Genomic DNA, 21,437 nt, shown 5'->3' on the forward strand with positions numbered 1-21,437 from the left:
ATCTGGTTTGTGTGGAAGCCATTAACTGTGGTTTTCAGTCTGGATATAAAAGAAAGCTGTATCTAACTGGGTCCTCCTGATTTGTTTCCCAGCTTGTGCAGAGGAAGGAGCAAAATAAGCGTGTGTGCAGTAAGCTCACTCATATCTTGATTTATTAAGCCAAGATTTGAACATCTAAACTTGAGGTGTGCACACAAACAAAAATCTTCAGATCCTGATTGGGTGCTTCATATAGAAGGCCTACGGACCTTGGAGTGCTTCAGACAACACCTTTGCTCTGTAAACACTGTTACTTTGTTTCTCTCCCTTGATTATAATGTCTCTCCATTGATTATAATGGGGAAATCAACAAACTGCTGTAACGTTTTGTTTGTCAGAATTGGATTACATATGTAGGCATAGCAGACACATCTGAGGGGACAAAGCCTTCCAAATTCAGGTAGATTGGGCACAGGCAGTTAGGTGTCTTTAAAGCTGATTTGGGGATGAGAACAGATCTTGCTGCTTCTGCCTCTCTTCCAAAAAACTGCTGGGGGTGGGGAAGAAACTCAAGCTTTTACATGCTCTTGTTCCATCCCTGATACTTTAAATTGGAAAGTGTATGCAAATATAATACTATGAAATGGATGCCAGGAGCAGCATAAATGGCAGGGTTTTGTGGCACTCAGGGAGAGGAATTGGAAGGCATATGTGCTGAACTATGGCACTGAGGCTGGTCTGCTGCCCTGTTTGCCTCTCTAGGACAACGGCGCTGACTGCTCCTTCGAGTAGAAGCAAAGTCTTAGCAATGTATAGCTGTCACACAGTAGTGTGCACAGGATAGCACACTATCTCATACTTCAGGGTTGACCTTGGCCACATTTTTGTTATTAAATGTATCTCACCTTTCCATAAAATTGTGATCAAGGCACCTAACAGCATAGATATTCATCTGAAGGTAATTAAAACTGCCTTCCTCCATCTGGTGCCTCCCAGATGTTTTAGACTCCATCTCCCATCATCCCTGACCATTGGCAATGCTGGCTGGGGAAGATGGGAATTGGAGTCCAGAACATATGGAGAGCAACAAGTTGGGGAAGGCTGACCTATGCCCAATAGATTAATCTGCGTTTGAGTAAATATTCTGTGTTGACATTAATTCTGAATTACCCATTTAACATTTAATTTAACAATTACCCCACATTTTAACAGCCTCCATTTGATGGTGAAGATGAAGACGAGCTCTTTCAGTCAATAATGGAACATAATGTTTCGTACCCCAAAGCAATGTCCAAAGAAGCTGTGTCCATTTGCAAGGGGGTAAGAAAGTTTGCTGCAATTATCTGTTTTGCTGTTCAGGTTATATACTGTATTTTACTGTTGAGATTATTGATTTTACTATTTTCTATGCTTTATTTATATAAACAAGCTATGGTGGTTTGGGATGCATCATCAGCCACATGTAACGGTTTTATACTTGGAGCTACTCCATGGTTCAGGTGGCTTTGCCTGTTCATACTAATGAATATATTGGAACTTCTGCCTTCCCCATAAGTTTCTGCTTTAATGTTTCCCATCTCATCGGATTCAACTGCAACCTGGTTATTCCTGGAGGTCCCTTTCATAGCCACACAGTTTCGTAGAACCTAGGAGGCACAAATTCAATTTCATAGGTATTAGAAACTGAAGAGGGAGCTCCCAGATCTTGCACTGGTTCTAAAGATAGAAGCTGGTGGCAATATAAAGTAATTTTTCTGTCCTTAAGGTGCTTGAATGTAAAGGAGATGCTCAATATCTCAGGGAGGATTCTAAAATTTGATTTTGTGCTCCTTGGGTCTGCATTCTTCCTGTTCTTTGTTTAGTTTGGTTTTTGTTTCATGCCTTCAGAGTACAAATGGCTGCTATACTTTAGGGCACCCTGCCGCAACCTGCTTGCCCTCTAAATGTTCTGACCTACACATGTGGAAGTCCTTTGTGGGGCACCAGGTTTGGGAAAGTTGCTTTAGAGGGAGGGAGTTGCTTGTTGTATTTCTCTCTGTTTTCAGGATGATGATGATACCACTAATATTATTACTAAACATTTTATTAAGCTCTATTAATAATAAAAATAATCATTAGGTCCTTTGGTTGTTCACTAGACACTTCTGAACCAAAACTTCCTTGTTCTATTAATACAGAAAGAATTTTGTGTTTGAATTGTTTACTTGCATTCCTGAGTATTCTGAACGTTGCTTCGCTCATAGAAGGCTGCCTTCCTCCGTAGAAGAAAATGGTCACATCTTTCTTTGTATTTAAGTTTATCTTCTGTCCACCCTTGAAATTAATTTCCAGTTGTGCAGCCACAAAAGGTCACTGCCCTGGGACCTTATGGTAAAGGGTGTGCAAGAAATCTAACAAAAGAGCTTCATTTATTGCTCACCTGCACCGCTAGGTGGCATATGCATCGTGTCTTGCAAATTGAGCAGACACCTCCCATGGCAATATCTGCTTTTAGGAGTGCATACTGTCCATAAATTAAGGGGGGCAGAAACAGCTTATTTACTCCCTGATGCAAAAATCTTTTCTGAAATACAGATGGATTTTCCTTCTTCTTCCTAGCAATTCAACCTGATCCGTCAGCAGGAGAGCAGTTATGCACCTGTTCCTAACAGAGAAGTTTATTTCACCGTAGCTTAGGGGGAACACATACCGTACTTATGATAAGAAACCATTTCTGGAGCCAGCTGCTCCTCAAACAAATGCTTTAGATGTGCTCTGGTTATTTTATATCCAGAAACAAGCCTGCCATTTCTTTAGATCTCTGGTGCTCAACCCGCACAGTCCTTCTTTTCATTTTGTAATTGTGACAAAGTGATAATCTGCATTTGGCTTGTGTCCGAAGATTCAGAAACTCTGCAATTAACAGTGCAGTCCTAAGCATGCATATTAAGAAGTCCTATGTAGCTTTGGTAAGTGGGCTTAAAGGTAAAGGTACCCCTGACAGTTAGGTCCAGTCGCGAATGACTCTGGGGTTATGCCGCTCATCTCGCTTTACTGGCCAAGGGAACCGACGTTTGTCCGCAGACAGTTTTTCTGGGTCATGTGACCATCATGAGTAAGCCGCTTCTGGCAAAACCAGAGCAACGCACGGAAACGGCATTTACCTTCCCGCTGGAGCGGTACCTATTGATCTACTTGCACTTTGACGTGCTTTCAAATTGCTAGGTTGGCAGGAGCAGGGACTGAGCAACAGGGGCTCACCCTGTCATGGGGATTCAAACTGCCGACCTTCCAATCAGCAAGCCCTAGGCTCAGTGGTTTAGACCACAGTGCTACCCGCGTCCCAGTGGGCTTAGGATTCCCCTATAAGACACTTTAAGTGTTACAGAAAAACAGGTCTGCTTTATTGACTATAGGGGTCATAATAAGGAGATGCTGCAGAAGTGAATGGAGACATTAATCTACCCTGCCCTCTTCCTCTCTTAAGTACCCAGGGTGGCATACAGATAAGCAAAGAATACAAAGGAAGCATTTAAAAATCACACAAAATTAGACCTAATTCACACATTCCTATACTGTATATAAGTTGCTATCCTGTCAAAAATGGTGCATCCTTGAAAGTGACTTGTAGGGGTTTTTTGCTGTCTGTTTCAAAGTTTGAATTGTTTTGATTTCTGCTTATTCTAACTCTGCATTTATTCATGTTGAACACATAACTAGAGATGAACATTAAAGAAATCGCTGAGGTGTTGAAGCCGGTAGACAGACCACAGAATTCATTGAAACCGTACTCCCTGCAACTATCCATTTGCCCTCCTTTTTAAGAGAGCCATTCAAGTTACAAATATAAAGGCTTTCTCCTTTTCCAAGATCATGCTTCCTCCACGCAGATGGTATTGATCAGATAAGTAGTAAATATACAAACGAAAAAGAGGCATACTTGTTGCCACTGGGTTAAATCGCATAGTGGCCTGGTTTGCATGTCATGCTAAGCCAAACTCTGGCTTAATGCAAGCTTGTGGGCTCCCAGGAAAGAGATTGTGGCTGCTTTGTGTCGCCCTGCTCCTTTTCCTGCCATGCCAATGGTTTGGGCTTAGCATGTTATCAAATCATGGCTCTAACAACAACGTATAACCAAGACTTGCTCTTGGTTTTACATCTCTTGGGTTGTCCAGGAGCTGAGGTTCAGGTGACATGCTAAGCCACGGCGTGACCTAGCTTGCTTTGGTGCAGCAGCAAAATGTCCAAGGAGGAGTAAAGAACCCACAATCTTCTCCCAACGAGCCAGTATTTGGCTTAACATGATGCATGAGCCGGGCCAATGGGGTGGCTAGAGTGTGCCCAAAAGATAAAGGGTAAATTACATTTCTTACAGTTTCAGCATAATGGAATTTATCGGCTTGTTTAAAAAAGACAACAAAGTAAAGGCTGTTTCCAGAGATAGAAACATGACCAGGTTTGCAACAATTAAAGGACATTTTCAAATATCCTATTCCCAGGCACAGCTCTACTTTGTTGCTCCCATTCTGGAAACCTCTTTTCATGAGTTTTGTGCTTGATTTCCAGCTAATGACTAAACATCCTGGAAAGCGTCTTGGCTGTGGGCCTGAGGGGGAGAGAGACATCCGAGAGCATGCCTTCTTCAGGAGAATTGACTGGGAGAGACTGGAAAACCGAGAGATTCAGCCTCCCTTCAAACCTAAAGTGGTAAGTGACACAAACAAACACTTCCTCTCCCCAATGAACTGTTTCTGGAGTTGTTGTTTTTTAAAAAAGTAATATTTAAAACTCGTTTTGTTTTTCATAATTTAAGTACACAGACTACAAAAAAAAAACCACCATTGAGCTTCCTGAAATACACATTTTCAATCCAAATTATCTCAGTGATCATAACAAGTTTTATACGTATGCTGAAATATGCTCAGGTTTGAAACAGCAAAGAGAACAATAGAATAACTCAAGTAGCCTTTGCAGCATTCAATAAAGCGGCAGCCGGAAATGGCACCACGTCATGCTAAGATTAAACATCAAGCACATTAGCCTTTACACTTTTAAGCATGGAGTGAGAATATACTTACATCAGTCCATGGAGTAGGCAGGTACCCTGTAATCTGTTTTTGTATCAGCCACCTGTTTTTAGCACTTAAAACTAAAGTAGCAGCTGATAGATACAATTGGATCCAGTCACTGTAAAGTGTGTGAAGCATGTCAGTTTCAATGGTAGTTCAGTGGAGTGACAGTCTTATACAGTCTGCATTTTTCTCTTTTTCCCTTTCCCATGCTCTTATACTTTTGCCCTTCCGGCTTATCGCTTCTTCACTTCTCTGAGTGAGAATCCCAATCTGGAATACCTGTGGTTTTTTAATTCCATGTGTGCTGGAAGTTTGATATTAATAATCATAATAAGCAGCAGCATATCACAGAGTAGGGTAGTGCTGGTTTTTTACCTCATGGGAATTCATCAGAGTTTCATATTTCTTGAATTTTGTATTTCATTTCCTTTTTCACACACACACACAAAAAAAAAACACCCAAAACTTTGGCTCTCCATGCCATGTCAGTTGAAATAACAGTAATACTTTTTAATGTGTTTGGTAATGCTTGCTATGCATACTTAGATAATGGAAAGCTGTTTTTCAGCTTTGGTGTGGGCAGCTGAAGGCTTTGAAATGCTTCATAGTTTATGAACATTACATTTGATGGAACAATTAATTGCAGTCACATGCTGCTTAGTACAGAATAAACTGGGGACCTGGAAAGAGTATTCTCTAAAACGTCTATTTTTGGTTTGTGGGCTGGAATGCCACCAAAAGACCCACCAAGCTAAAGGCCTTTGTGATTGTCACAGCGTTGCTTGGTTTAAAAACAAAAAAAACCCACAGCAAAAGGGTAAGAGTGTATCATTTGAAACACTTTCCCATTTATAGCAAACCAGACATCAAGGTGGTGCATGTTGGCAGAATAGTGACAGACTAATGACAAATCCCACTGTAGGGCAATTATGAGTCATAGCCATGGCCACATAATGTTGAGATTTTAAAGAATGTAATATAGAACTTGTGCCTCTCTAATAGCAGTGTAAGCATTTGAGCTTCAGGATGCTGAAGCAAAAACCGAGGTTAAATACATGGGAGGGGGCTGAGCAGCTAGCGGGACATTATTACTCGTGCTATTCTACAGTTTAGCTGCTGCAGATGAAATGGGAGTTCCTTGACTAATTATTGCTCCCAATCCTGTTAGGCATACATCTACAGAAGCAGGCTCCTGCACACATACTACTAACTGAATTATGAGCCTCGTAGATATTATCTACGCATTTCCTCCCCAAATCTTCCCTTTCACTGGTCAGGCAGTATCACGTGAGCAAAAGGCTGGAGGAGGAGTCATCTCATGCTCTCCAGTTCAGAAGGTCAAGCAAGAAAGAGGATAGCTCAGTTGGTTAGAGCAGGGTTTTGATAAGACCAAGGTTGCAGGTTTGATCCCCGTATGGGACAGCTGCATATTTCTGCATTGGACTAGATCATTCTCAGAGTCACTTCCAATTCTATGATTCTATGTATATTTCTATATATACTTCTGGTTCACAGGACTGGAGTCACATTACACCAGCCAACAGTTGGTTATGAGATGGTGTGGGAGATGAATTCATTCCTCCACCTGAGTCCTTGATAAATGCTATTGTCAATTATCTGACCAAGGAGTTACATGTGCACAATTCCAGACTATGTTTCTCTGGCTCAAGAGCTATGATTGTGATGAATTTTTTAAACACTTCATGACCATCAGATATCTATGTCTGTATGTGTGAGATTTTTCCTGGCCATCTGTACCATATACCTGAGGCATGTTCCTCAAGCCTTCTTAGTTATTTCATTGCATAAATGATCACCCATGATATTCTGTGGTGGGACTATTTTATATGTAGCTCAGATAATCTGAAATAAGGAAGAATCTGGGTAGCTAATATATTAGTCCTTAATTAAATTGCAGCATGTATTAAAACTTCTGCCTTTCACTCGAGAACAGTCATTTAGGAGCTCGTGTGAAGTACATATATTGGACATTTGTGGTAATTGCAATAGCATTTCATGATTTTTAAGAGGAGAAATCCAAATCAAATGTTTCTGGAGTACAATACATTTAATTCAATATTAAGTAACGAGAATACCATAGTTGAGTTTGCCCACACAGTTCTCTTCTAGAGAGCCAGTGTGGTGTAGTGGTTAAGAGCGGTAGTCTCGCAATCTGGGGAACCGGGTTCGCGTCTCCGCTCCTCCACATGCAGCTGCTTGGTGACCTTGGGCAAGTCACACTTCTTTGAAGTCTCTCAGCCCCACTCACCTCACAGAGTGTTTGTTGTGGGGGAGGAAGGGAAAGGAGAATGTTAGACGCTATGAGACTCCTGAAGGGGAGTGAAAGGCAGGATATCAAATCCAAACTCTTCTTCATCTTCTAATGTTGTGGACTACAGCTCCGATCATTCTTGACAAGTGGCCGTGCTAGCTGGGGCTGATAGGAGTTGTAGTCCAAAACATCTTAGGAGCACCTTGTTGGCTACTCCTGATCCAGCAATTCAATCTTTTTTTTTTAGTGCATCTGTTGGAAGTGTTTTCCTATGGCTGTTGTCTGATGGAATATGCCAGCGACAAAATTGCCTGCCACGTCCCTTTCAAAAGCTGCTTGTGGCATTTGGACCCCCCCACCCCATTTCCCTTGGTTTTTCATCTTTATTTTACAGCTGTCTAGAGTCTGAGTACATACATCCTTCAAGAAAGAAAGAAAAGAATACTTAACATTAAAACTCGTGCAGCTCTTCTTTTCAGTTATAGCAACAATAGACTGGGTTGTAAACTAGCTTGCAGGGGGGAATCAGTACAAAAACTAAAAATTCATAAGCTGCCCTGACCACTCCTAGATTCTCATGAACAAATGCTCATGTAAGATCTGAATTATTATAGATTATTTAACTGTAATGAGCACTAAAGTGCTGCTGATGCAAAGTGCCACCACAACAACTGGAATCCTTGCTTTGTTTCATTTCATGCATTATATTTCTACGCTAATTTTCGCTCACACGAATCACAAAGCACTACGGCACTCATAACCCACAAAGCAGTATTAACGACATTAACAAACTAACAGTCAAAAACAAACTAAGCACCACTGAATTAATACTGTTGAATAGCTTTATTATTACTTACTTCACTTGAATGCATGCCCTAAGATAGTTGGAACTGTTTGTATGGAACAAAACAATGTGCGGACTTCTCTTCATTCATCGCTTGTGTCGAAAAGAAATGGTACAAATTTGCGAGGTCCAGTGCAATTAGCACACTTTCAGAACACCTTTGGCCCTTCAGATGTTGCTGAACTTCAACTCTCATCAGCCCCAGCCAGTGTGGCCCTAGGCATGGCGGGACTTGGAGTCTAGCAACAACTGGAGGCCACAGGTCCACCATACCCGGTGCAATGTTTTAAATTACTTCAGAACTTACAGCAAGATTCTCTTTTTCTGATTGATTTTTTTTTCCTTCTTCCCACCTTACAGTGCGGCAAGGGCGCTGAAAATTTCGACAAGTTCTTTACCAGAGGACAGCCAGTGTTAACGCCGCCTGATCAGCTGGTCATTTCTAACATAGACCAAGCAGATTTCGAAGGGTTCTCCTATGTCAACCCACAGTTTGTACATCCCCTGTTGCAGAGCTCAGTATGAAAACGATAGACGCGAAGAAGCCACACAGTGGAAAATTGTCCTTAGCCCTGGGGTTTTTAGACCTTTGCCTTGTTGATTCCATTTGGGTCTGAAAATTGTAGGGGTAAGAGGCGGGGGAAGATGCCAAGGTTTACAGCAAAGATCGTGTGGTCTCAGGAGATCACCACATACTACCCATTGTATTCATCTAGGAATCACTGCTGCTTTTAGGTTACTCTTACGAAGCTAGCCTTTGTCATTTCTTTTTTTATATAACTTCTGTTGTTTCCCATTGTACCCTGCACCTCTGGGATTATTTCCTTTCAGGGGGTTAATTAAGAGTATCATGTAGACTTGGGGGGGGGGGTAATCATAATAAGCAAATCTGAATTATTGCATGTAGAACCCTGTGGGACCAGGTCTTTCTTTGGTCTGCTTGGTGTCACATGACAGGATGAATGGCTGGGTAATAGGCCCGGAAATGTAAAATAACTGAAACAGAGAGAAAACAAGAGCAGAGAGTGGGGGGAAATGCTTCAATGTTAAAAATTGAGCATGTATACCTATTACAGCAAACAAATGAACAAATCAGATCCATGAGATCTTTGTAAAATCAGTTGATCAAAGTAGCGGCAAACGTATGAAAATATGAAATGGAAAAGATAAGATACGTAAGATTACTATTAACTGAACCTATGGTGAACTATCTCAAAGGTAAAACTGCATCATGCTGATAATGTGTATTAACTTTAATCTCCATGAGATTACACTGTGATCCAGGGTGCCATTTGTACTGCTTAATTTTCGCCACTACTCAACGTTTATCATTAAGCCAAGTTCGAATACTGTGTTCTAAAAATTGTTTCTTAGCTTGGCTCTGAGACAAACCTGCAAAGCCCCAAGTCCCCAGTTTATACTTATTTATTTAGCAAAGTGCATGATAGGAAAGTGTTTGTACAGCGAATAATAGAAATGTAGAATTCAGAGTCAGTCCCTGCTTTTCCCAATAAAAGTAAGGTTTTTAAAAATTAAAAGCTTAGGGTGGAATTCAACATTGTGTTAGGATTAAAGTTCCGTCCGTAAAAGCATTTCAGCTTGCCAGACAGAACGATCACCCTCTCTTCTCCCCACAGGCTGTTCTGGGGGGATCTCTAGGCACAAGGAGAAGTCCTTGCACAGGACTTCTGTGGATGGGGCTCATTAGATGAATCCCTTCCCTCAGTATTTTACATGGTTTAAGAGCCCTGGAGCTACAGAAAAACAAAACGAGAATTGAAAAGCAGCTGAAGATATTGTCTTCGGCTGCAGTTGTCCTGGCTGAAGACGTTGAATACATTTTTGCATATGCATCATGCAATGAATTTTGCATGTTTCATAATAAGCATTAAGTGAAGCTATATTACAGATGATTGTTATCAAGAATGAAGAAGATATATACATTTTTTATAAGACACAGCTGTGCTATCTTTGTGAAGGTTATTGTTCTGGATGACTCTTTATTTAGATTTAGCTTAATGTTTTATTATTACTAGTTTTGGAGGTGTGGTTTTTTTTTTTTTTTTAGTTCTGCATAACGTGGATAGTTTAGGGAAATCTATGCCTTGTTCTTACGTAGGCCTAATGCTAAATTATAACAGCCACCTGCAGCTTTTCTGCAAGGCTCTGACCTCCATCAAAAAAACTTTTAACCACTGCCCTCTGAGCCCCCAGGCTGCTGAAGAAAAATTCTATTGGTGCATGTAGATAATTTCTCTACCCACCTCACCCAAGGTTTCCTTTTGCACCAAATCCCCAAAACATGTTTTGATCATTGGCAGTTTATAGAGCAGCTTGATGGTTTCATATGTACAGGAAGAGAGGACTGGAACAGGAAAATTTGAAAAGAACTGACTGCATGCTCAGAACATGTTCATATCCTCTTTGAAGTTGAGTGGCTATTACACATCAATTAGTTTTTCAAAACAGGAAAATAATAATAGGCCATTGCTATAATTGATAGATGCTTCCTCTAGAGTTCCAACCCCCATGTTTTAAATTGCTTAAGCTCTCCCCCACCTTATTTTATTATTAGAATATGTTGATTTTAAAAATCAGTTTGTATTTGATTTGCACTTTCGGCATGCGGTACGGTACACTTCCCCCCATTTGTTAACATTCCCCCTTTTAATATTTGCAAACCTAGATGCTGAATATGCGCTCCAGTGCCAGAATCTTGTCATGCCTTTTCCTGCACGGAGGGCAATGCGCCTGCTGTTTTGGCCGCACGAATGTGCTTCCTAGAAATGGGATGAGTTCCACAAGATTACCGTGAAGGAAAGAGAGGTCTCCACTTTTATGAAACTGTTACATAGTACACTATAGCTCCGAACAGTGCCAAAATATTTCATCTCTCCTCTTCTTGAAAGCACTTGCTGAACGGCCCCACTGTTCTCTGAAGGTACCTTAACACAGAGTGTTTTACCTTCATGTGTGCTCACTGGTGTAGAGGCCCCTACGCCAACTCACGAAGCACACTAGTGGCCCCAGGGTCGCATGTGTGCATGTGGAACATCACATAAGCATGCCACTTGTAATTTGCGGCAAAGAACCGATACTGTGAATAAGAAGCATATGAACTTTATACTATAAAAATAGTATAACAATGAAAAATGTGGTCAGGTGGACTATAGTTACGCGTAAAAGTATCAAAGCTATCAGAAATTGGTACCTTTACTTTACAAGAAAGGCGTTCTAAGCTGAATTTTGGCACCATATCTCCTTCACTTTTGCCTCTTTTTCTAAACAGTTGTCACAGTTTGAGAGAAAATTAAGCATATTTTATCATAATTGGGCAGATAATTTTTAATTCCCAGACTTGACGCTTAGTGGTTTATCTATAATTGGCACAGCCTAGCTAGCAAAATTAAACTTTCATTTGATAAAGAAACAAACGCTAGCGTTCCACTTACTTGATATATTTTTGCCACTGGGGCGAGGGAAACACAATATACTCAGTGATGACACTTTTGGGACTATATTGAGGCTCAAAATCTGCCCATCAGCATGCTGAGAAGGGAACGTTATTTTAGGACATGTTCTTTCCCCATGAAATCCCCACTTTCTGCAACCACGGACACAGACAGGGGATTGCAATATATACGTTGAGGGTGCATGGATTGCAATAACGTGGAGGTGGTGGTGCAATTTATAGAGCAACAAACAAGAAGACTTGTATCTGCCTTGAGGAGCTTACAGTCTAAAAAGCAAGATGCAAGAGTGCTTTGCCTCCATTGGGAAAGGAGGCCTAGCTCCATGGTAAAGCACATGTTTTTCTTGTGCAAGGCACCAGTTCAATTCCTAACATCTCCCGTTTAAAAAGATAAGGGAGGGGTGTTGTGAAAGGCCTCTTCCTGCCCTTAGACTACGAAGAACTGCTGCTATTCATGGTTGATAGCACTGGGGTAAATAGACCAATAGTCTAACCAGGTATATGACGCTACCCTATGTTCCTTTGGCTTTGAGTGCTAGATAATGTGGAGTTGTAGAACTGAGCAAAGGACTGCTTCTAAAATTATCACCCAACAAAAGCTAGTGAAATAATGGCAAATAGATGGTAATGACAGGAACTTGTATTTATAGCACATATATGGAAAAGTGTGATACTGAGCAGTAACCGGCCCTGACTAGGTTTTGTTTCAGGGCCCTGTGTCTCAGCTGTTCAGTTTGCATACAGCTGCTTAAAACGCAGGTGGAGCATTGCACTACAAAATACCATAATTTGCTTTCCCTTCCTTTTCCAGCAGACAAACATACCGGCACTTTCATAAGCTGTTTCAATTGCTCTGGAATTTGCCTGTTCAGTAGCAGACAGTAGTCTCTGTTCTTGCTCTTTTGAAATCCCAGCATTGGTCTAATGCGGTGTATGCTCAATGCTTTGAAGCCATTAGTTACCTTTTACATAACTGGGAAAATCACCAGTTACAGAAACACAGAGACTCCCCCCCCCTTTTTTTTATAGCAAAATGGCAGGCGTTAAGAGGGTGCCGCAAGGGGTTTAACAGCGAAGTATTGGGCGACTGTTGGTTTTTTTTAGCACAAAGCAAGCTAGTTTCCCCTAGAATCCCCGAGAGCATGTATTCTTAACCAGGACCAGCTGTAGACACTTGTGCATCTGATACAGAATATTAAAATGGCACAAGCCTCTACACACCAGCTCCTACAACAGTTCATCCGTAATAGCTGGACTCCTATTTCTAATAGTGGAAATAAATGCATGCTCAAGAAGCCACGGTCCCCTGAAAGTCAACATTTCATTTTACGCAGACTTAATGAACACTGGAGACATAGCTTATTTAATTGTCTGTGGAATTAAAAGCAATTCTTATTGGCCTTGAGGGGGTGGGGTTAAGGTTGCATATGAAAATTTTTAGCAAGTCTAGTATCCGCAGAACAGAGTTATTTCCCGACTTTTAGAATTATTTTTGCAATAGGAGACAAATGGAGGACAAAACGGATCTTCTAGGAATATGAAGCTAAAGGTTGCATTATTTTATTTTTATTTTTGTATATTCAGGACACAACCCCACTTTTTTTGCTTCCTTCCCATCACATTAGCAGCATCCTGTAAGTTGAAAGCTGTGCTCACAGGACCAACTGAATTGGGCCCTCAGTGCATATTGGTTCACGGTTATCAAAATACAAGCGATTCCCTCGCGGCCAAATTCAACACAAACTCAACGTAGTGTGGGAAATGTATTTATAGTGTTCAGTTTATAATGTTTATGCCCATTAAGGAATTTGGTAGGGTTTTTTTAAAAAGAAATAATCATGTGATTTGTTACCTTTGTTGTCTAGGCCATTAGAATGTAATAGTTATCGCTTTTATTTCATTTTTTAATCTGTTTGCATCTGTAAAAATGTGTCAAATATTAAGAATTTGGTTGTAGCAAGGTTTGGTTCAAAGGAAAAAAAATGTTTACTTGCAAGACAACAAAATGGTTAAACCTCACATCTTTGCCAACAAAACGTATCTGAAATACTTAAAGTAAATTGGGAATGATTTAGCACTGATAATTACATATCACTTCATATCATCAGCTGATAACACTGCCAGTGAAAGCTGGCATCTATACAGCCTTATAGTAAATCTGTAAGCATGCAGCAAAGTCCTCCCTGTTCATAAGAAAATCTTGGGGGGGGGGGTATTGCTATAATGTTGTCATAGTTGTACCACAGGTCTGGGATCTAGGAACAGTGGGCTTCTTTCTCAGCTCTACCGATGACTCCCTTGGTGGCCTTTGGCATGGTACTCAACCTCTCTGCCTCAGTTTCCCCATCTGTAAAATGGGGACAATAATACTACTTACGTCTCTCGCAGGCTGCTGTGAGAGAGCTGTTTAGTTCTTGTTCCTGGTACACGTCTAATATGAAATATATATATTAAAAGTATTATACTTTTTAATAAGGAATCCATTTGTTCAATTTACATGGTTTGCTGAAAAAACCAATGCTATTTATACTTTTTATACAACTGTAATAGTACTGCGGGGGGGGGGGGAGTACTGAACTTATCCTAATCAATGTCTTATGGGGGTATGGAATACAACTTAGTACTATATAGGACTTTGCCTGGCAAGAGCTATCAAGTGCTGCTTTTGCAAAAAACAAAAACAAAAACCCATGTAGACAGTTTTCCTATTGAAGAGATTCAAATCCTGTATAAATAAAGCATCACTGATTACTGTAGAATGAAACGTTAAGGAAATTCGACACCATATTTTCAGTGTACCCCAAAGCACCAGAAAACATAATAAGTTATCCTTATGAAGGAAACCAATCCCATCAGCAAAAAATCTATTTCCGTTGTTAATTCGGTTTGCCTGAGGCTTGCTGGCCTTGACTACAACTATTTGTAGAAGAGAGATTTGATTTTTATCGGTGGGTGCCATGAAGAAATGGATGCCATGTTTCAGATCATGTAGCAGGCCACAGTCCGATTCCATCGGATACATCTTTTGTACCACATCGGACATTCAAAGCTCACAAATTCCGCTGGGAATTTCTCCTATGCAAACCCCATTGAAACCTATGTGTGGGATTTTCACACAAGCTCATTGGGCAAGATTGTGCAAAGCACTTGAGTCCACCACCCATTTCCCAGCAGAAATTCACCTCTCCAATGTCCTTGAGTGCTCTCTAGATTTTCAGTGCAATGCTCAACTTGCCCCTGAGATTTCCCATTCATTTGCCAGGCATCCCCATAGCTCTCTGTTCTATTAAAGTGAATTGGGAGGCCCTTGAAGGAGAGGAGCCTATCTCTGTGCCATGCAAGTACCTTACAGGTACATCTGTACCAAGCAGAAATGGCTGGGCCAGGATGGATGGATTTTTAACCAACCCATAATTAATTTCGTCAGAGTCATTGATTGTGTGTGCTTATCTGCGTGCTATGCAGGGTTTCAGGCCTAGGGTTTAAATGGTTCTTTTCTTTGGTATGATACTATAGCTGATCTCCAAGTAAGTAATTCCCATAGTGAACCCATTTAAATCAGTGGGGAAGTCCATTTATTTCAGAGGGTCTGCTGTCTTACTTAGCTGGGAGATCACTGCCTAAACTGTTTCACGGAAATAACTTAAGAGATGTTCCTTTCTTTTTGTTATTTATATGAATGCAAGCCAGTCTTAACATAAAATGTGATTTTATTGTTATTTTATTCTGTTTGCTTAATGTAAAGCCTACAGATTTGCAGGTCACACACTATGGTCAGGTTGCAGCCCTGGAATGTGTCAACACGGGACCTTATAACATCACGATATTTGCTATGTTAACCCTTATCTTTTCTTTTGACAAAGGATAGAATCAATAAAAGTTACCTTGTATGTATGATACCACTTTTAAGGCTCAACGTTTATATTGCGGTGAGAAGGGAACCTTTTCTAATTATTTAATGACGATAAGGTACTGTAGGGATAATGGGAGAAGCCATTCGTTTGCAGGGGGAAATCTAAAAAAAAAAATAGCAGGCAAGATTAATGTACAAATTGTTGCATTTCTTCCCCACACCCCTTAATATTAATATTTAATCTTTGTTTGCATGACATTTTCTTTTGTTAAATATTAATGGTAGTTTGGAAGCAAGTGAATATGAATAAAGATACTGATAATTATTTTGTGGAGGCGTGTCTTCCTTACACTGCCAGTTTTTGACTTGTCAAGAGTTTGAATGTATTGCTTTGCTTTTTATCCCTGATGGTACTCCAGTTGAAGTACAGTTCTTACAGTTCACGGTGTGAACTGCCCTTCCTTTCTTTAAGCTCAACTCAAGGAAATTTTGCATTTGATTCTGAATTGTCCCCATCCAAGAGTGTTCTAGTCCATGCACATATCAGCTATAGTGGGGCTGAAAATAAGTTGTTGGAAAGGGGGGGTCCTTAGCTGTCTTTCTTTTGGTCATACTTCATTCTTGGTTTTTTCCTTTTTTTCTCAGTCATCTGCTAACTACAGGTTGCATTGCCACAGCTGCTTCCAAGTTTAAAGCCTTCAACGTTCATTAGAGACTTGATGTGAGGGACCTCTGGGGGAAATTATTTATTAGGTGCTGGGCAAGGCCCAAGCAGGGGGAAGAAAGAGGGTCTCTGAACATGTCCATTGTCCCCTTTTCCCCTTCACTGGGTGGCTACCATTGAGAGGGATTTCACTAAGCACTATCACCATTACCACACACCCTTTTTTTTACGGTGGGCATGTTAAGTATGGTAATTTAATTCACCGAAATTGTCAAGCTTCTATGCATTACCACATGCTTAAATTTGATTGGTTGGTAACTGAATTCTAGAGAGTTCTCTAGTAGTTCTCATGGGATTGGCTAACATTGGTCACAAGGGAGGTATCTAGTGAAGGAGAGATTCTATTTTATGTGATTTTAGATGACTGTTTTAGAATCCACTGTGAACACTGCTAAGTTGAATAGAGTGGTGGGGTGCTTCTTCTCTACTTGAAAGGAAAAGAGCAAAGCAGGAGGAGAAGGTAAAAGTGGAAATCTCTCCTAAGAGCTGCAAGGGATGGCCTAACTCAGATACAGAAGACTGACTGCTTAGAGGAAAATACAGTTGTTTGGAAGTTAGAAGAAGAGACTGCGGGCCCTTGCTTGGAGAAGCACCTGACTGTAAAAATAATGTTTCAATTCATCTATCAGTTTCCGCAGGTAAAGTTTTTGAATGTTGAAGTCTTGACGTTGGTTTAATTTCCAAGGAAGGGTGTCTATCATATATAGGATTTGAGCGGCTTAGCTGCATTTTTGCTGCCATTACTTCAAAAGAGCAGTCATCATTTGATTGTGCCTGGTTTATTTTATTATTATTTGATTGTGCCTTTGAAGGACGTTAACCTTAAGAACCAGGGGTGAAGAACCTGTAGCTCTCCAGATGTTGCTGGAGACCAGCTCACATCATCCCAGACCAATAGCTACGTCAGCTGAGGCTGGTGGGAGTTGTAGTCCAACACCGTCTCAAAGGCCACAGCTTCCCCCATAAGAATGCATCCTTGAACTTTGATGACTACTCTTGCTTGCCTGCGTGGGTGATGGACTGGGGTGTGGGTGGGAATGTAGAGATTTCTGGCTTTTGCATGGCTGGGATGTTGTCTACTGGATCAATGCTTGCTGGGGAGCCAACTTACTGCCTCTGGCCCTGCCTTCCATAGGTATGCAGTCCACCCTCGGGCTGAAAACAGTCCCCCACCCCTTATCTAAAGCAGCATTTGGGCTTTGTGTAAGGGCTAACAACTAGCGTTTTTTCACTTCACACATTACTTAGCATTTCCGGGTTGTGGAGGCATTGAAATGACATTTTGAAATACTTCTAAGGCCCAGCTCATTGTTGAAACAAACCAGAGAGGAATTTATGTCTGCTGTTTTTCTTTTGTTTTCATTTCATTCTTGTCTGCCGCTGCCACCCCCCACCCCACCCCACCCGGTTCTTCAGCTGCCTAATTACTTCCATTGCGGACGAATTCTTTACCTGTGATTGTTAACAGTCATTTGCAAAATTGCCACCAAAGCGAAAAGGGGGCTTCTCTTAAGTTATTGCTAAAACCTGAGAAGCACATGACTGCGTTTTAAGAAAGAAAAGAAAGCCGTTTTTAGCACCATCTCTGCATATTTAAATTGTTCTGCCTGACAAAACCCGCAAAGAGTTGTGTGCGCTTCAGAGAGCAGATTGATTTTGTGCTTTAAATGTGGGCAAGGCTTGGCAGGAATGAACTCTGTGAACCGCTGGACTGGCAAAGCTGTACTCTCGCAACACATGAAAGATGTTTCCCACTATATGCAGTATTTCTAGAGATATATAGACACACCCACCCACCCACCCTGCATTGCTAATGTGGTCCATTTTTATGTACAGCTTCTAGTACAGGGTCTGGGCACCTCTTGTGACAGTTACATAAAAGGGAGATGTAGAAGAAGCCATGCTTGGAAAAACTACCTCCTTACCCTGGTGGGAGTGGCTGTAGGTTACCTTCTGAATACACAGGAACCACTGCATACACAAGAACCCTGCCAGGTCTCTAATCCAACAGTTGCCTCCCGTGCTCTTTTATCGAAGGCCAGAGTTTTTCTTCTCTTGCACACACATTTCTATTTATCTACATGCATACACACACACATACACACAATAAACAATAACATAAACTATTATAAGAAGAAGCTGTCTGCTCCCACCTCCCCTTTATTAGGCAACCAAAGTACTTCGCATTTGTGCTTTCAAAACTTAAGGTGGCCAGTGCATATATGTTGCCTTGTTTTCACTCTATGCTGCAGGATTGTGCTGAGAATTGGGTCAAAGCTATCCAGTAAACTTCACAGCTGACAATTTGAATCAGGTGTCCTGTGCTGGCTGTCACGTAGGAGATTCTATAAGAACAAAGAGAATGTACAATCAAAGCTTCATCTTAACATGGTTGGTTGGTTGTTTTTAAATCTACTTTCCTTGTCTAAAAGCCCTCTCCCCCTTTGCACCTTTGTGAAAAGTATCATATAACTTTGACATTCAATTTTCACATCTACTCCATTCCAAACCACTGCTGCTTAAATTTTGTTTCCATTCTCACTGAGAAAACCTAGGGTACATTTTCACTCAACTTCCTCCATGGCACCTGCTTGGGTTGAAAATTTGCTTTTGTTTCACATTGGAAATGACTATGGTCGCAATTTATCTCCTCCTGCGCTTTAGCTGTGATTCAGCATCCAAAGGTGTAATAATACATCAAGCCCTCTGCACCTCTGACTAGTTGCACCACTAGTTATTTGTAACAGAGCTGGACCATAAAGAAGGCTGATCGCCGAAGAATTTATGCTTTTGAATTATGGTGCTGGAGGAGACTCTTGAGAGTCCCATGGACTGCAAGAAGATCAAACCTCTCCATTCTTCAGGAGATCAGCCCGAGTGCTCACTGGAAGGACAGATCCTGAAGCTGAGGCTCCAATACTTTGGTCACCTCATGAGAAGAGAAGACTCCCTGGAAAAGACCCTGATGTTGGGAAAGACTGAGGGCACAAGGAGAAGGGGACGGCAGAGGACGAGATGGTTGGACAGTGTTCTTGAAGCTACCAGCATGAGTTTGACCAAACTGCGGGAGGCAGTGGAAGACAGGAGTGCCTGGCATGCTCTGGTCCATGAGGTCACGAAGAGTCGGACACGACTAAACGACTAAACAACAACAGAGGTTCACAGGAGAACTAAAATTTCTGCAAGGCACCCAGGCAAAATAACATTGCTCTAATCCACACTATGAGTTCCTCTAACCATGACAATTCTTTTCAAATGTTGCTCCGTTCCTCTCTGTAACCATGTCAGCAGAATGCAGAAAAGGAAATAAGCTGATAGAACATAAATATCTCATACTCTCAAAGCAGGCACCTGCTCTAGCAGAAGGGGAGAGTCACAGCGCTGCTGGAATTTCAGGTCAGATGGAGCTCATTAGAAATCGGTTGCTGAAATACCCTGGTGGATTAAATCCTCCTCGAGGGAACTGTTAGTGCTTTTAGACTGAGATGCATGCAGAGGGATTGTTATTTTGGACCTTGGCTTATGTAGAAGATAAACTGTCAGATCCATAAACAGATATATGAAAACTCTTAATAGTCATGTTGACCTGACACGCTCAGCAAGCAAATATCAGCTGCATTTATTTTAAAAAAATTGTAAATGGCCAATACAAAATATATCCTTCAGAACCCCCAGAACAGTAGCCTGGGGGCAATTCCTTGTCCATGGAAGGACCACACACTTGTGACACAAATCTCACAAGGAATATAAATAAACGCAACTAAGGGCACCTAATCATATTTACCATGTGGCAGTGGTTAAGAAGGGATATTATTTCTCTGCCACCTTTGCATTCTCGGTGTTGAACCAGCATCCCAGTGACTGAGAGGAAGTTTTTCATTACTGTGTTGATAACTATATTAGACATGATCCCTCTATTCAACCAACTAAAATAAATTAACTTCAGCAAATACTTTTATAGGACCTCAACAGTGTACAAATAAAACCATATCATCATTCTAATCTAGTCATTACAGTGGTACCTCAGGTTACATACGCTTCAGGTTACATACGCTTCAAGTTACAGACTCCGCTAACCCAGAAATAGTGCTTCAGGTTAAGAACTTCGCTTCAGGATGAGAACAGAAATTGTGCTCCGGCGGCGCGGCAGCAGCAGGAGGCCCCATTAGCTAAAGTGGTGCTTCAGGTTAAGAACAGTTTCAGGACCTCCAGAACGGACCTCCAGAACGAATTAAGTACTTAACCCGAGGTACCACCGTACATACATATACACATACTGACTTCCTTCCTTTGTTCTAAGGCCTCAAAATTTTTACTCTTACTAAGTTGTGTCTAATGTAGATTACTTCTATCGTTGTACTTTTTAATATAAAATATAAATATAAAAAAGAAGAAAAAGTACAGTTAGGTTGTTTAAATCCCACTGAAGTCAGTGCAATGTAAGCAACCTAACTGAGTTCAGGCTTTACAGTCTATGACTCTAATCTGAAGTTAATTTGTGAGCAATTTATTTTTAGGATTGGGCAGCTTTCCTGAGACACGCTCCTCTGCTGTTCACCATTCCTCACATTTTTGCAATCTTTGAAATAATACCATATTGCCGGCAATATTCTAGGAAAAGCCATGTGTGCCAGAGGATTTTGTGCTTCCACACACCTGTGACACCAACCTGATTTCAGAAAGCAAAACTCTGGCGGCTTAGAGGTGTTTTCAGCCCACTTCTCTTGCTTCTCACAGCCAGCAAAAATGAAGAAGAAAAGAACTTCTCGCTACTGTGAGGGAATGTCGTGAAGCGAGCCAACCAACCCCAATATGTTTTGATTCCAGCCTGCCACCTGTGGGCAACATTTCACAGAGTCTGATAATATTTATTTGTTAAAACTATTTATATACTGCCTACAATACAATATAAAGGTGGTTTAAACGAAACAAAAACGTAAAATCTCTTAAAATACAACAGCAATAAAATAAAATGTGTACTGACAATGCTCCTTGGTTTAGCAAAAAGGTTATGACAAATGGCTGGCAATCAACAGCCAGCAAAAGCCTCAGCATAAACAGGTAAGTTCTCCTATTTTTCCTAACACTTGTACCCCAATATCCTGGAATGTTTTTGCAATTTCAGATCTTTTAATTGGGAGTGGGTGGGTTGGGTATCCTTCCAATCCTCGCTGAGAGAAATGAAGTTACAGGGAACCAGGTAGAGGGCCTTCTCGGTAGTGGCACCCACCCTGAGGGACAC

The 21,437-nt window shown here is 41.1% G+C and overlaps 1 protein-coding gene across 6 annotated transcripts in view; it reads left to right on the forward strand.

Annotated features, from left to right (window-relative positions):
• PRKCA (protein kinase C alpha) overlaps positions 1-15,796 on the forward strand; it is a 195,376-nt gene extending 179,580 nt beyond the window's left edge. For 2 of the 6 annotated variants that reach the window (XR_014508008.1, XR_014508010.1), the window contains 4 exons: positions 1,192-1,299; positions 4,525-4,665; positions 8,507-13,256; positions 13,300-15,796. Coding sequence is in view for 2 of the 6 variants with exons in the window: in XM_083427514.1 (XP_083283640.1) it covers positions 1,192-1,299; positions 4,525-4,665; positions 8,507-8,671 (414 nt within the window). In the remaining 4 variants the exon portion in view is untranslated. Of the gene's footprint in view, positions 1-1,191; positions 1,300-3,678; positions 4,666-8,506 lie in introns of all 6 variants that reach the window. The other 4 variants (XR_014508007.1, XR_014508009.1, XM_083427514.1 and 1 more) reach the window with 2 other exon arrangements.
• Positions 15,797-21,437: the final 5,641 nt, after the last annotated feature.

The sequence above is a fragment of the Podarcis tiliguerta genome (assembly GCF_965153285.1).
Source record: "Podarcis tiliguerta genome assembly, chromosome: 2".
NCBI lineage: Eukaryota > Metazoa > Chordata > Lepidosauria > Squamata > Lacertidae > Podarcis > Podarcis tiliguerta.